General features: G+C 57.5%; 1 protein-coding gene across 2 annotated transcripts; it reads right to left on the reverse strand.

Moving 5' to 3' along the window:
- Nucleotides 1-12,212: 12,212 nt before the first annotated feature.
- Nucleotides 12,213-15,476, reverse strand: CD7 (CD7 molecule). 2 transcript variants are annotated; one of them, XM_036093207.2, is made up of 4 exons: nt 15,297-15,468; nt 13,825-14,139; nt 13,453-13,583; nt 12,213-12,684 (listed from the first exon to the last, which is right to left on the reverse strand). In XM_036093207.2, the coding sequence occupies exons 1-4, from the start codon at nt 15,370-15,372 to the stop codon at nt 12,577-12,579; spliced, it is 630 nt and encodes a 209-aa protein (XP_035949100.2). In that variant the 5' UTR covers nt 15,373-15,468; the 3' UTR covers nt 12,213-12,576. The 2 variants fall into 2 exon arrangements, with proteins under 2 accessions (XP_035949100.2, XP_035949108.2); XM_036093215.2 differs by having other exon boundaries at nt 12,576-12,698; nt 15,297-15,476.
- Nucleotides 15,477-15,920: the final 444 nt, after the last annotated feature.

The raw sequence follows: 15,920 nt of genomic DNA on the forward strand, positions 1-15,920 counted from the left end.
TACTGAACATGGGCAACACCTGACCGTCCAGGCCCCGTCCCTTTGAGCCCACAGCGGGGGTGACAGTGGGGAAGTGCTAGCCTGGAACAGCTGAGGGGGTGAGGTGCTGGGGGAGAGTCCCGTAGGACTGGGGGCACCATGGGAGGGGAGCAGGTGTGTCCGTGTATAGCAGCCTTGTAGGGGAGGACCACACTGTGTGGGGAGGGGGCAGGCTGTGTGTGCGTGTTGGGGGGCAGGCTGTGGGGGACAGGCTGTGTGTGTTTGGGGGACAAGCTATGTGTGTGTGTGTTGGAGGGCAGGCCACAAGGGGCAGGCTGTGTGTGTGTGTTGGGGGCAGGCTGTGTGCTTGCATGTTGGGGGGCTGTGTGTCTGCATGTTGTGTGTGTGCGTGTTGGGGGGCTGTGTGTCTGCATGTTGTGTGTGTGCGTGTTGGGGGGCTGTGTGTCTGCATGTTGTGTGTGTGCGTGTTGGGGGGCTGTGTGTCTGCATGTTGTGTGTGTGCGTGTTGGGGGGCTGTGTGTCTGCATGTTGTGTGTGTGCGTGTTGGGGGGCTGTGTGTTTGCATGTTGTGTTGTGGGTGCACCGCGGAGCAGGCTTATCGGGGTCTGAGACCCTTCCAGGAACTTTTGCTGGGATGTGGCCTCCTGCCACCAGGAGGGCTTCTTTCCCTGTATTTCCAGTGTGTGCTGAGTCATCATCCCAGGTTTTGACCAGCAGGTTCCCATTAGATGGCCCTGACTTGGCCGATGCGCATCAGCGAGCGCTGGCCGGTGTCTACCAGGAGGTCGCGGGCTCGGAGTGATGACACAGCTCAGGGAATGTGAGCAATGGCAGCACTCGGCCCTCTGCACGGAAGTGATAACGCGTGAATCTAAACCCAGCAGCAGCGAGTCTTGGCTGTGACCCAGAGAGGCAGCCAGTGTCAGCCGGCCACCGTTCTTGAGGACTGTGCTGTGCCCCGAGCCTCTACGCCCCATTCGGGCCACCCCCGGGGCTGGCAGGGGGGGCTTCTCTGGGCGACCTTGCCCTGGGAGGGGAGACCCCCGACCGTCTGGGGCGGCGTCCACCCCGGGGGGGAGACCCCCGACCGTCTGGGGCGGCGTCCACCCCGGGAGCAGTGGGCAGGCCGGCCTGCGGGCAGGACTGAAGCCCACAGAGAGCTATCTTTGAGGCCCTTGAGGGTGTCAGAGGCACCCAGGGCCTCGAAAGGTCAACAGCCCCTGACGCCAGTCCCAGCAGTGAAAACCAATCTTATTCAGTGACCGTTTGGGTGGAGCGGCAGGGCAGTGCTGAGTTCTGATCCAGATGCAGGCAGAGGTGGGTACGTCTGAGGGGAGAGGAGGGTTCGAGGAGGAGGGTCGGCACAGGAGTGTCAGGGAGAGGAAGCTCGCAGCCCCAGGGAGGGGGCAGGCCACTGACGGGTGCGCGAGGGACTTCGGCTCCTGCCCTCCCACGGAGCCCCATCTTCCAGTGTTGGCAAGGGGCAGGGGGGTCCTGGAACCCTGGAAGGGGAGTCTAGGAAGGGATGGCAAACTGTCCGCTCCAGAGAATGCTGGCTGTGGTCTCGGGAGACAGTCGCCGGTCACTGCGGTTACCTTACTCCCCAACGTTGACAGGCCTGGGGACAAGCCGGAGGTCTGGGATGGAGGGGCCGCTCCTGGGCAGCAGGCTTGAGCAATGGAACCCTGAGGAAGGCAGAAGGGCCCCTGGCGACCACCGGGCTGAGTGCACACAGGCTCATCAGGTGACCCACCTGGAAATAGCCACCGGCACCAGCTGACCAATGGGCTACTTACAACGGGCACAGGTACCAGAAATGGACAACTCCACACGTTCCCGTGCCCTCCCCCACACGTTCCCGTGCCCCCTCGCCCCCACACGTTCCCGTGCCCCCTCGGCCCCCACACGTTCCCGTGCCCCCTCGCCCCCCACACGTTCCCGTGCCCTCCCCCACACGTTCCCGTGCCCCCTCGCCCCCCACACGTTCCCGTGCCCTCCCCCACACGTTCCCGTGCCCCCTCGCCCCCACACGTTCCCGTGCCCCCTCGGCCCCCACACGTTCCCGTGCCCCCTCGCCCCCCACACGTTCCCGTGCCCTCCCCCACACGTTCCCGTGCCCTCCCCCACACGTTCCCGTGCCCCCTCGCCCCCACACGTTCCCGTGCCCCCCCGGTCCCCACACGTTCCCGTGCCCCCCCGGTCCCCACACGTTCCCGTGCCCCCCCGGTCCCCACACGTTCCCGTGCCCCCCCGGTCCCCACACGTTCCCGTGCCCCCTCGCCCCCCACACACGTTCCCGTGCCCCCTCGCCCCCCACCCCCCCTTAACTACAGCCCCACCCCTTCCTGGCAGGCAGTCTCTCCCCCGCTGTCCTGCCCACTACTCCCTGGCACGTATTCATAAACTTCTATTTTCTTTGCTCTGCCCTGGTGAGTCCTTTCCCGCCTGAGCCCTGGCATCCGGTTGCCCCATGTAGCAATGGGATTGAATTCTGGTAGAGAGAAAGAGGCCTCCCCACATCGACATTTGTGACTAGGCTTAACGCCCAGGACTTAACAACTGTGGGAGTTTCGAGGCCAAACCCCAGGCCCCAGGGGTGGAACATCTGGCCTCAGACCCTGCAGGGGGTCCACTGAGAGGAGATCAAAAGGCCCAAAGGCCTCCAAGACGCCAAGCTGTGGACCACCGTGGACGGCTGTGGGGGTGCTCATTTCTCCGTGAGCCCCGCAAACCGGGGAAGTCGCCTTGAGGCTGGCAATGCTCCATTTCTATCCAAGGCTCCTGCCACCGGTAGACCTCAGTTTCTCCAGCCGTCAAGGAGAGTCAGCGAACGCGGCCCTGCCTTCCAGGCCCGGTGTGGCGAGCCAGAAGACGCGAGCTGGGTGGGCGCCCCGCCGCTGCCGAGTCCTGCCGCCAGGGGGCACGGGCCCTCCTCTGAGCAAGGCGGCTGGCTGCTGAGCAGGGCAGGTGGACGAGGGCTCCACCGCGTCCACGGAGGGCTGGGGACCCCACTTGGCCATTGTCTGCGAAGCCAGGGCCTGCTTGTCCCCCGGGGTGATCACGGCCGTCAGAGGCAGGCTGACGGGAAGAAGAGCGAGCTGTAGGTGGGGCAGGGCAGGGCAGGGCAGGGCAAAGATGTGGAGGGGTGTGCAGGGTAGCTGTGGATGCAGCTGCCCCTCAGGGTCCCTCCTTTGCGTGGACCCTTCCCCTGGCCCCCTGGAAGGAGATGGGAGTGGAGTCCCCACCAAGCCAGCTCTGCCTGGCAGGGGATTCTAGAGGCCCTGGGAGGGTGGCTAGCTGAGATGGGCAGACATGGCCGGAAGGAAGGGGCCAGGGCATATGGGCAGGGCCCGACCATGTGCAAGGAGGTGTTCAGCCTGACCACCCAGCGTGGGTACACAAAATGGGTGGGATGGGGCCATCAGGGTTAAGGAGCCACGTCACTCGGATTGTAGCAGCGTGCATGCTTTTAAACAGCTTCACCTCCTCTGGGGAAATCACTTCTACGGGGTATCACTCCCAAAGGGGTCTTCTTTCCTGGGCCTTCTACCAGGTGGGGCATCCTCTGGGCCTTGCTCGCCTGGCCTAGACTGGCAGTTGCCCAGCAGCTGTTGGGTGGTTGAGTCTATAGGAGGACCAGAAAGTTCCATCCCACCATGATGGGGTGGTGGTCTTATGTGGTGGGGAGTCCTGGAGGGGTGGAGGCTGTCCCAAGCATCAGGGGCAGCTGGTGGAGGCCCCAGGCCACGGGTAGATGGTTTTGGGGGTTGAGAGAACACTGTCCCAGAGCTGATGTTTTCGTAAGAAAGAGAACCCCAGGAGAGACAGGATGTGGCCTCCTGCCCACCTTTGAGAGACAGGAAGCCCAGCCTCCTGTGGTGTCGACCTGCCGGGCTTGCAGGGTGGACCTGGCCTTGAGGAGCTGTGGGTCTGGGCTGGTTCCCTGCCGCCAGTGCCATGGGGCGCCCTGCAGGGTCACAGAGCAGGCAGGCCGTCTGCCTCAGCCCCTGGGACCTGTCCCCAGACCCTGCGGCAGGCCTATCCGCGTCTATAGGTGATGGCCAGGAGGCTGGAGGGTAGGATGTGGGCAGCGGGTACCTCCTGGCTTTGGCTAGGCTGTGGCCTGGAAGGCTCCTCAAAGACCCCTGGGACCCAGGAGGCCCCATCTTACCCAGAGTGCCTGGGGACCCCAGTGTCCAGCTAGTTGATGTCTCATCCACAGCAGGCATTCCCTCCCCCCCAGGGTGCCGGCTTTGGACACGGGATGGCTCCAAGGAGCCCACAACGGGGTCTCTTGGCCCCACCCCCAGGTTTTCTGGTATATTCCTCTGTGGTCTCCAGGGAAGCCTTATGTTTGACCTGGGAGGCCCTGAGACTGAGCTGAGCTGCATGCACAGAGGGGGGCAGGCGGCTGCTCGCATGCAGGCCCCATGTGCGACTGCCCTGGCCATTTGCTGTGTGTCTTTCCCCGTTCCCATTCCCTTTTGTCAAATGGGGAGATGCCACCCCTCCTGCAGGTCTTTCAGTGAAGCAGAGCCCTGTCCCCTCCCCAACTCCTGGGGCTGCTCTGGTCTGAACGGTGGGGGCAGTCGTTTCGACGCTGCTCCAAATGCTTGTCCAGCTGGCGCCATAGGACCTGCCCTGGGTGTTTGTGGTCCCTCCTTCCAGGGCCACGCATCCAGTCGCCTCGCTGGCTTCTCCACGGCAGGTTTGGCTTTATTAAAGGGGGTGGCAGGGCCCCGTGGCTGACAGAGAGGGGCAGGTGCAGGGCGCGGGGCAGGGGAGTGGGTCCCGGGCAGACCACCTGCCCATGGCCAGTCTGTCCCCTGGGAGACCAGGAAGGCTTGGGGAGGTCCTGGACGAGGCCCACCCAACAGCAGGGTGATCAGAGAGTCTGGAAAGGGATGGTGCCCCTCAGCCAGGGGACCGAAGACAGGAAGGGAAAAGGGGAAGAAGGGGGAGGAGGGAAAGCAAAGTGGTAAGAAAAGGTAAGTGGCAGGTGGGGAGGGCTGGCTAAGGGCTCTAGAGGCCTGAGGGGTGGGGGCCTGGGCCGACCAGGACCCCAGCTGCACTGGTGGCCAGGCGCATGGGAACCCCTGGCCTGTGTTGGGGCGGAGCCCTCACTGCGGGGTGGGGGTGGGGGGCCTGGAGCTGGGGCCTGACTTTCAGGTGGCTGTGGGCGTTTGTTTGCCAGGGTGGTGGTGGTGGCGGTGGGGGGAAGATATTTTATTTCTGCCTTTACCTGATTTGAGTGTGAAAGACACAGACACCCGGATGCGGGTGCGACTTATTCTATTGCCTCTGTGGGTGTTGGGGGGCTGCAGAGGATTCAGAGGATGGGGCTGCAGGCCTGAGCAGGCCTGGGGCAGAGGCGAGGCTGGTGGGGGCAGGCCCACAGCTCCTTCCTGCTCCCCCCACAGCAGCCCCCAGCTGCTCAGGTGTCTGCAGCCGCTCAGCTCTGTGCCCTGCAGGGCAGGCGGTGACGGGGGCGGGCGGACGGCTCTGCAGCTCTGAGCCCTTCAGCCTTTGGCCAGTGCTGAGGACCACCCCAGTGTTCAGCTGAGGTCTTCCCCTCTCCAGGACATCTGCTTGGGCTCTCACACCCACAGGGCCACAACCTTCACCCTCTTCTCTTCTCGGCTCAGGCCAGCCCAGCCTTGACATTGGCTTAACCCTTGCTGGTCCGCCACAGTGTCCAGACCAGACCGTTCTCATGGTCCTCAGCCTCCATCGGCTCCATGCACCGCTGTCCCTGTCCCCAGCCAGAGGGACCCTGTTATCCTCTCGGTCAGGTCACATGCTCCCGGCCCTCCCAGACTGAACGTGTGGCCTGGCTCCCCCTTACCCGCACCACCTGTCCCACCTTCCCTGGTCCCTGACCCCTGCCTCTCACCTCCAACCAGGTTCCCAGACACACCACGAGCTCCTGCCCAGCACGTCTGCCATCCCCCTTGCCTGGACATTGTCCCCAGGTGTCCCCACACCAGCCCCTTCAGCATTGCAGCCCCCCCCACCCCGCTCCCTGCCCCTCAAGGCTCTTCCTGCACCCTGGCTTTCTGACACCCAGGGTATTCCCGTTCAGATCCCCCTCTTATCTCCCCAGGAATGCCGGCTCCGTGGGGACAGGAGCCTGAATTTGTTTATTAACCCCTGTACCCTTGTGCAGAGTGGCCACTCAGTCACTCACTCATGTAGAGGGACAACAACCTGCTCCTGGATTCACGTGTGGACCCCCACACCGGTCTCAGCCACACGGTCATCCATCAGGCACGGCCCAGCGTGTTCTTGCTGTGCGCCCACCGCCGCTTAACTGGGTGTTTCTGTCCCCGTGGGGCCCAGAGCTAACCCCACAGCAAATCTGCTGTGTAGCAGGGCTGCAAATCCCCACGGTGGGAGGCAGCTCAAACCCCACCGTAGACCCTCAGGGGAGCTTCAGGACGTCTGCGACCCAGGATCAGTGCTGCCCCTCAACCCCCTGGACCCCACCTCGCCTCCTGTGACCACTCCACTTTACAGTGCCTAGAGGCTGTGGGTGGGGGCGGCATCTCTAGAGGCCGCCCAGCTGGTGGGCCCCAGGCAGGTGTGCGTGCAGCTCCCGACGCTCAGGCCTCAGCCCATGCCAGGTCAGACGTGCTGTACACTTTGCTAAAGACGTTCTCACCACGCGGTGCAGGCCCCTGTCTCCTTCCACTGTGCTGGTGTCAGGCGGCCTTGGCTTGGCCTGGAGTCCCTCAGGGCCTGGCTGGGGCCAAGTTAATCTGGGCATACAGGGCTGGGCTTTAGTGGGGTCTACTTATGGGCATGCAGTCTGTCCAAGAGTGAAGAAGTTTTTGCTATTTGGGAGGGGGGTGGTATACTGGGGTGAATGGTGCTCCCCCCCAACCAAAATTCGTGCCCACACAGAACCTGTGAATGGGACCTTATTTGGAGATTAGGGTCTTTGCAGACACAATCAAGTTAGGATGAGGCCATCTTGGATGGGCCCTAAATCCACTATGACGGTGTCCCTGCAAGAAGAGAGAAATGTGGATGCAGGTGGCACTAGGGAGAGTCCCTGTGATGACAGAGGCCACAGGCCAAGGAACGCAGATCGCAGGCAGCCTCTGGCACGGGAGAAGCCTGGAGCCGATGCTCCCTCAGATCCTCCAGGAGCATCCCACTCTGGCACGGTTTTGAATTTCTGGCGTCCAGAATTGTGAGAAAATAAATTTCCATTATTTTAAGCCACCAGATTTGTAGTAACGTGTTATGGCCGCCGCAGGGAAGAATACGGATTCCTTCCAGGCACACCCACTGTCCCCGGGGCCGGCTCTGTGACCTCATCCCAGGAGGGTGCGGGCTGGAGGGCGGTCAGAGAGGTGCTCGTGTCCTCCAGAGAGCTGCCCTGCTGGCCGGGGCACAAGTGTGAGGCAGATGGGATGGGACATTGTTGGCAAAATCTGGGTGCTCATCCATGCCTGTGAAAACACATTTTCATCTCCAGGACGACGCTCCATGATGAGCCCGGCACAACTATAACTATGCCATCCCCCTTTTGTTCTTTTTTTGATGAGAGTCTTTCGACAGAATTTTCCGGAATCCCTGTGTTTGTAGGGGGCCAAGGCACATATTCTGTGTATGCTCAGCTGGCCAAGCACGTCCTGGCCCGCGCTGTGCTTTAGATGAAACGGCATTTAAACTCTGTGCTCTCTCTAGAAAACGGCATCACAAAATCCTGGTCATCTGAAGAGGAGGCCACAGAGCAGGCAGTGAAATTATGTAGCAAGAAACAGAATGGTTGGTGGTGTCCATTAATTTAAAAATATTTCCTGGATGGTTTGGATGCTTTTTGAAATTTGTGATTTCTTTTCTCATCCTGAATATTCACTTTTGTACCTGATTTCTACCTGTGATTTTGTGTTTATTTCTGGAGGGAGCCCCTCTCGGTCGGCACAGGCTCAGGCTCCCCTGGGCTAGACTTGCAGGTCTTCCCTGGGAACACCTATGCTGCCCCCGTGTTTTCCGCGTTGACCCAGACCAGCTGTAAGGCTGTTTCCCGAACCACATCCCGGGGGTGACAGGGTGAGGACTTGGGTGCGGTGCAGGCAGGCGGCCACATGGCCCGGAGGCTGGGCCCTGTCCGGGGGAACTCACCACCCTCTCTGCCCCTCCTGAGTGTGCAGAGCCGAGCTCATCGGGGCATGCTCTCCTGTCGTGCACCCGACCCCTCCCTGCTCTCCCATCGGTGGCCTCTTGAGTTTCAAGTGCACCATCCTACGCATCTAGTTAAGGTAAAATGCGCACTCCTACTTTGTGGGTGCGTGTTTATAATTCGTGTAGACAGCGTTGGGCCTGTAGACCTCATTCTGTTTCTGTTTTTGCTCAGAACCTGATGACAGTAAATGATCATTAAAAAAAAAAGTTTCACCTGTGGTTTCTGCTTGATGAGTGTCGAATTCCATATTGATCAACAGCATGATTCAGATTTGAAGGGTCTCACTAAAACCTCAGGTTGAAATGGTTGATTTATCAACTTTTCCCAGTGCCTTTGTCATTCCTGGCTTTACATATTTTACCTGTTTATTTTTAGGTTCATATGTATCTACATTGGTTCTATATTTTCATTTTATTGTTGTTTTTACCAGTATTCCTATTTTGTTGGAAAATAAGATTGATAATTCCAGCTTTCTTTTGGTTCATGCTTGTTTTTTATGTTTTCCACCCTTTTATTTCCAACCTATTGTTGTCTCTTGCAGACCATATAATGTTGAATCTTTTCTTTTAAACCCAGTTTGACATGATCTTTTTTTTTTTTAAGATTTTATTTATTTATTTGACAGAGAGAGAGACAGAAGAGCACAAGCAGAGGGAGTGGCAGAGGGAGAGGGAGAAGCAGGCTCTGCACTGAGCAGGGAACCCGATGCGGGACTCGATCCCAGGACCCTGAGATCATGACCTGAGCCGAAGGCAGACGCTTAACCATCTGAGCCACCCAGGCGCCCTGACATGATCTTTTAATTGGTGAGTTTAATCCATTTACATTTACTGTGAAAGTGTTTATTGTATAATTACCTTTTTTCTAAAGAATTTATTTGTTTGTTTGTTTGTTTATTTATTTATTTATTTATTTATTTATTTATTTAACTGACAGAGAGACACAGAGAGAGAGAGAGAGAACTCAAGCAGGGGGAGCAGCAGACTCCCCCTGAGCAGGGAGCCCAATGCGGGACTCGATTCCAGGACCCTGGGATCATGACCTGAGCCGAAGGCAGATGCCCAACTGACTGAACCACCCAGGTACCCCTGTATAAATTACTTTAGTTGGAAGCCTGTCATTGGGACTAATTGTACTTGCTGTTAAAGTTAGTTTATGTTGTCACCTCATTTCATGTTTTCTATTCACTGCACATTCTTTGCATTTATTTATTTTTTTTCTTTTCCTGTTTCTTCTGGGCATCTCTTTCTGCTGGTTTATGTAGTATGTTCTGTCTGGGTTCTACTGCGGCCACCCTGGATCCCCTTCCTGTGCACTTACATGGATTGATTTCTTAACCTTATCTTCATCTGCGTCTTCCTTCTGACGAGATAGATGTCTTAGCGTGTTCTCATTGTCTTTCATCTCCATCCTCCCCATCTTGTTGTGCTGGTATTATCTACAGTTTTAGTTCTAGATTGTTATGCAGATTGCACATATGTTATAGATTGTATGTTTATTTTCTTTAGTCATTGTTTTTTGGATGAAAGTAAACTCGCTTGCTATTTCCGTCTTTTTTTCTCATGTAATGCCTCCTGTGTTTGGGTCTCCTTTATTCGAACACTGCCTCCAAGAGTGATTCCAAAGTCGATTCTTGATGGAATGTCTTAAGACTTTATGTGCCTGAGAAGATCTTTATTATATCCTTACACTGAAACGATAACTTAACATTTCAAGTACAAGTTATTTTCTTTCAATATTTAAGGGTATTATTCCATTGTCTTCTTGAATTCAGAGTTGTCTCTGAAAAATCTGATGTCACATGAATTTGAAGCCTGAGAAGCTCAGGCACAGAGGAAGATAGTGGGGAACCAGGACTCAGACAATGCTCAGGCTATTTGTCATGAGAGGAATGAACCAGGCATATTTAAGTATATGTCTGTCTGTCTATCTATCTTTAATGTGACCAGCACACGGTGATGCTCGTTAAGGGTTGGGAGAGGTGGGGGACATGGAAGGGGAACCCAACCCTGCCGCCCACATTGTCACAGTCTGGAGTGTAGAGAGAGAAGCAAATGGTCATGGGACAATCATGAGCATGGAGGATGGAAGGGGATCGTGAGGCGGGAGGAGGACCATGGGGCTGAGACTCGGGCACAGCCTCTGGTCACTGGGGTGGGGTCAGACCGAGACTACCTCAGGTGACAAGAGCCTCTGCAGGCAGGCTAGAGGGGATGTCTTTCATCTACAGGAAGTTGTTTCAGAAGGGTGGGGAGTGGGGGGAGGGCTGAGGCCCCTGGGAGCCAACGGTCGGGGAGGGGGGCAGTGGGAAGCGAGTCCAGCCTGGCCTGGAAATCACAGAGCCCCGCTCCTGAAGAGAGTGTAGACCCCACAGCCCTCATTTATAGAGGGGAAATTGAGGCCCAGAGGCAGGACGTGTCCAAGGCCATGCTGATGAGTGGTCAGGAGTGGGGACCAGAAGCCAGAAGGCAAGTGATAGACACCTGCTGTGTACCCAGGTCTGCAGGGCAGCCTGCATTTCTTCTGGGGGTCCCTGGGAGGTGGGGACACCAGGACCTGGTGACTCTGTTGGTCTTCCTGACTGCCATTTGGGTCCCAGTGGCAGGTCCCTGGTGCCCTCCACAGGAACCACTGAGACCACGTTCCAAGTCGCTTACCCCAAGCCTGAGGCGTCCTGGTGACTCCCCGCCCTGGCAAACACACGTCCCACCACCCAGGGAGAACCAGTGTCAAACCCCCGTCTATTCTTCCATTCTGGACATGAAAATATACCACATGCCCTCCTGTGCTTTATAAACATGGGGTCACACATACTTTCCATACCCAGAGCCATTTTAATGCTTGCTGTATGGATGCACCATAGTGGATAAAGCAATTCTCTTTTTTGGACATTTAGATGATTTCTGAGTTGTATCAAAAGCAAGCAATGGATATCACTGTAATTTTGTCTCTGTGCCCAAAGATCATTTCCCAAAGATGCAATTCTAGCTGTGGGATTTCCAAGTAAAAGGAACGTCATACCTTAACAACACTTTGATCTTTGTAAACCCAGTGAGTGGGTGAAGGGTTATTTCATTTCACCTGATATCTCATTGATAACTAGCAATTTGAATGGTTTCCTGCTTTTCCTGTTTATCACTCATTTTCTGCTATTTGTACATTTTTATCCAAGTTTTTGTTTTCTTTCTATTGATTCAGATCTTTATAAATTAAGCATATTAACCCTTTTTCTGTAATTTATTCCCCTCCCTCCCCATTTGTGGATCTTGTCATGTGTTTTTCTTTTCTTTTCTTTTCTTTTCTTTTATTTATTTGTTAGAGAGAGAGAGAGAGAGCACAAGCAGGGGGAGGGGCAGGCGGAGGGAGAAGGAGGCTCCCCACTGAGCAAGGAGCCCAATGTGGGGCTCAATCCCAGGACCCTGGGATCCTGACCCGAGCCAAAGGCAGACGTTTAACTGACTGAGCCACCCAGGCATCCCAGTAGTGTTTTTCTTAAAGATTTATTTTATTTATTTGAGAGAGAGAGAGAGAGAGAGAGAGCCTGTGAGGGGGAGGAGCAAGTGAGCAGGAGGAGAGGAGACTCCCCACTGAGTGGGGAGACTGAGGTGGGGCTCAATCCCACACCCCCATGCCCCAGAGACCATGACCTGAGCCCAAATCAACAGTGGGTCACTCAACCACCTGAGGCACCCAGGTGTCCCTATTTATTTATTTATTTGAGAGAGAGAGTGTTATGTGTGCATGCTAGTGTGCGTCCCAGTGGGGGGGGGGTGGGAGCCTGACAAAGGTGGGTGAGAACTCTGGCTGATTTGCCCCTTCTGCAGCCCATCCAGGGCTATAGAGGCCCCCTGGGGCCTGGAGTTCAGAAGTGCCCCCTTGCTCCTCTCCTTCCTCAGTGGTCTCACACATAATCACACTGGCTGCAAAAGTCCTGGAAGATATTTGGGGAGGGGAGTCAGTCAAGCCCTTTCCCTCCTTGGCTCTGAGCTGGTTGAGAAATAGAAGCTGGAGTCGGAAAGGGGAGAAGAGAAGCACTTTATTTCTGGCAAGCCTGGGTTGGGGACTAGGCTTCCCCTCCCTCTTGTCCCTCCACCAGGCCCTGGGCCCAAGTCCATCCAGAGAGAAGCCCCTCTTGCCGTGTGAGGGGAATGGCAGCAAGCATCAGGACACAGAAGCTTCCTCCCTGGTGGGCCCAGGGTGCCAGAACCAGCCAGGCAGGGCAGCCTGGAAGGCAGGAGGTAGGCAAGGAAGGCTTCCTGGAGGAGGCACGGGGACGCCAGGAGGCTGATGGCTGCAGGGAGCTGCCTGTGTGACCTCACTGGGTCAGGCGGTCCTCTTTGAGCTGCACCTGGGCAGAGGGAGGTCTGGGGGGCCTGCCGGGCTCACCGGTACTCGTTGGGGGTGGACATCCTGTTTTGGCCTCTATAGGACATGTCCTCGTACACTACACATGCTGAGTTCTTATCCTCCAAGCAGCACAGTTTCTTGACCTGAAAGATAAAGCCTATCCTCTTTGTACAGGGTCCAGCTCGTTCTGGGGCACCCTCTTTCTTCAATGCATACCCCCTTAGGAAGCTTTTTGATTCCACCCTTGAAACGCTGCTGGGCCTCGGGGCCCACATGAAGTCAGTTCACAAGCGGCCTTGGGCAGCCCCGAGGTTTCCCGAGCTGCCCCAGGCTGGGGGTGGGTAGGGGGGGTAGGATGGGCGTGGGAACAGAGCCTAGGGGGCAGTGGCAGGGAGGTGAAGTATGAAAGGGACCTTGCCCTAGGGACCTGGGGGGTGGTCTGTCTCAAGGTGATGTGGAGCTGGGCAAAGGCAAGTGAGTGACCAGGGCAGAGCTGACCACTTCCTGGCACCTGTCTCTGTCACCCCCCGCCCAGTGCATGTTCACACCTGCTCACACCAATCTCACACCTACGACTCACACGTACATGTGCACACGATGCTCACAGACGTGCACACAGGCTCACACACATGCCTCCCCAGCTCTCTGAACGTCTCCCTGGACCCTCCGCTCGCCCCTCAATGTCTCTCATTCCCCTGGGCTCATGCCCGTCCCTGCTCATGGCTCCAGTTCCTGGGTTTCCCTCCCACCTTGGACCCTGCCATCCGAACCCTCAGAACTCCCAGGGGCCCTGATGAGGGGATGGGTGTGTCCTGGGGTTTCTCTGGGGCTTAACCCTCTCCTTCCCTCCCTGCTTTCTTAGAGGAGCTGGCTTATAGGGACACAGATGGGATCTGGGGGTCCACACTGACCTGTGTCTTCCTCAGCACACACACTGCCCCTATCCCCAGCCCGAGGAAGAAGAAGCTCATCGCCAGGACCACAGGGAGGACAGAGATCAGCTGAGCCTTCTGGCACGTGTCTGCTTCCTGGGGCACTTTGTCTGTGAAGAGGAGTGGAGAGGCACGTGGCAGGTGGTGGGTTCCATGAGAGCCTTCGGGGTTCACGGAGGGGCTCTGGAGTGGGGGAATGGGCAATCCAGGGGGCTTCCTGGAGGCAGTGGGCTCGAGCTGGAATGAACAACTCAAGCAAGGGTAGAGGACACGTCGGGGCAGACGAGGGCAGGTGGAGCTGCCTGCCCAGCAGGTAGGTGGAGCGGGTCCCAGGGTAGGCACGTTCCCTACCTGTCACCACCACCAAGGTGTCAGGGCCCCAGACCACGTCTTCCATGACCGCCTGGCAGGCATAAGCGCCAGTGTCAGACAGCTGCAGGTGGCTCAGGGTGATGGTCAGGTTGTGCTGCAGCCCGGAGAAGGCAACGCGACCTCGGAAGCGCTCATCTACAGTGGGCGGCTTCTTGTCTTCATAGTAAATCACACTGGTGGGCTTCGGCAACCTTTGCTTCAGGAAGACCCCGGACAGGGGCCCGCTCGTGGAGCAGGTGATGCTGATGGAGCCCCCCTCGGGGGCAATCGTGTAGGGGGGGATCTGCCGCACCTCTGCAGGAAGGACCCCTGCTGTCACCACAGCCTGGCCAGAGGGGCAGGGACCCTCCTCGCTCTGCAGGGGATGGTGGAGGGACAGAGGGGCCCTGGGACAGCCGCCTCTGGCCATGTCATCACAGTGAGGCATCTCACTGGATGCTGCTCCTGGGCACCAGCACCCGAGGGGCCGTGTGCGAACGCTGATGGGGTCACGCGGGGGGCCAGCTGCCTGTGACCTCTCCCCACCCTGGGGCCCCGGGGAAGTTCAGGCTGCAGCTAGTTCTTCGCTGGATAGCTCTGATCACTTCTCCCCACCCTACACCTTCTCCCTCTCTTAACAGACTGCGCCCAAGATAGCCGGAGGGCCTGTGCTGTCTCCTTCTCTCTTTCCATTGCTGGCTGCCTCAGTGTCCTCACCATTTCCAGGCACCTAGAGCTGGTGGCTCTGTGTGGTGGGCACATCTGTGCTTGTCTGAGGGACACCCAGAAATGTCCCTGTCTGCCTACCCGGGGCCCAGCTGGACCAGCTTCCTGGTGCAAATATGAACCTTCTTTATTATTATTTTATTTTATTTTTTATTTTATTTTATTTGTCAGAGAGAGAGCACAAGCAGGGGGAGCGGCAGGCAGAGGGAGAAGCAGGCCCCCCCACTGAGCAGGGAGCCCGATGCGGGACTCTATCCCAGAACCCTGGGACCATGACCTGAGCCGAAGGCAGATGCTTAACTCACTGAGCCACCCCGGCATCCCCATGAACCGTCCTTAATGTAATCCAAACATCAGCTTTTCAGCAAACTAAATTCTGGAGCTTCTTTTTTTTTTTTTTCCTGCTGAGTCTCCCCACCTCACTGCACTGATATTTCCATCTTATTGCAGAACTTTGCACATGTATCTGTTTTAAAAAGCAAACTAAAGGACAACATTCTCGCATAACCAAGGCAACCTCACTAATTATTGAAAAGAGAATCTCCAGACATTTAAGTAAAGAAAAAGACCAGAGCCGTGGTGATTCTGCACCCAGATGTCACTGACGGGGGGGGGGGGGAAGTTTGCTTTGTGGGGAGGTCCCACTCAGCATCCCCAGACCACCCCCTTCCCAGGAAGGAGCATCCCCAGGTGGGGGCACAGAGCCCACTTTGGGGGAGCACAGTGGGGACATGGGGAGGGCTTACCTTGGGCGGCCAGAGCCCTCAGTAGGGTACACACGAGTGTGAGGTGCACAGGGAGCCGTGGGAGCTCTGGGGCCATGCTCACCACCACCCTGCCCACCACAGACCCAGCGACAAGGGACAGGCAGGGCCCCCTCTCACGGCTGGCTGAGACTCTTCCTGTCTGCAGCACTTAATTGCGTGCCACCAGATCGCAGGCACCGCCCCCAAACCCCCAGGCAACGATGCAAGGGCGGGAGGCGGTGACTGGTGGTCCAGGCACTCCAGGAGGGCTCCCTGGAGGCGGTGCCACGGGCAAGGGGAGGTGCTGAGGGCCAGGCTGGGAGGGGCGGTCCTCACCCCCTCCACACTGTCCTGCTGAGTGCCCGGTCCCCCACTCCTGCTGTGTCTCCACAGGCCCGAGGTGGGGGGCAGGACCAGGAGAAAGCCAGGGGAGTCCTGGGTGGGGTGGGTTCAGGCTTCAGATGCCCTGGGTCCTCTGGGTCACTTCCTGCTGAACCTGATTTATGCCCAGAAATCTGGCCTACAATTCAGTGACCCCTACATTGTGGGGACGGGGCCTGGCGGGTGGGGAGGGCCCTGGAGGCAGGGGCGGGGCCGCAGGGGGCGGGGGCGGGGCCTGGAGGG

Source organism: Halichoerus grypus, chromosome 2, assembly GCF_964656455.1.
Source record: "Halichoerus grypus chromosome 2, mHalGry1.hap1.1, whole genome shotgun sequence".
NCBI lineage: Eukaryota > Metazoa > Chordata > Mammalia > Carnivora > Phocidae > Halichoerus > Halichoerus grypus.

Excerpts from the sequence above, each read along its gene's own strand:
- CD7 (XM_036093207.2), bottom strand. The coding sequence starts at position 15,372 with ATGGCCCCAGAGCTCCCACGGCTCCCTGTGCACCTCACACTCGTGTGT. Across the intron at positions 13,584-13,824 it reads CACCTTGGTGGTGGTGACAG|ACAAAGTGCCCCAGGAAGCA; the intron begins GTAGGGAACGTG and ends TCCTCTTCACAG. Across the intron at positions 12,685-13,452 it reads GTGTGCTGAGGAAGACACAG|GTCAAGAAACTGTGCTGCTT; the intron begins GTCAGTGTGGAC and ends TTTATCTTTCAG.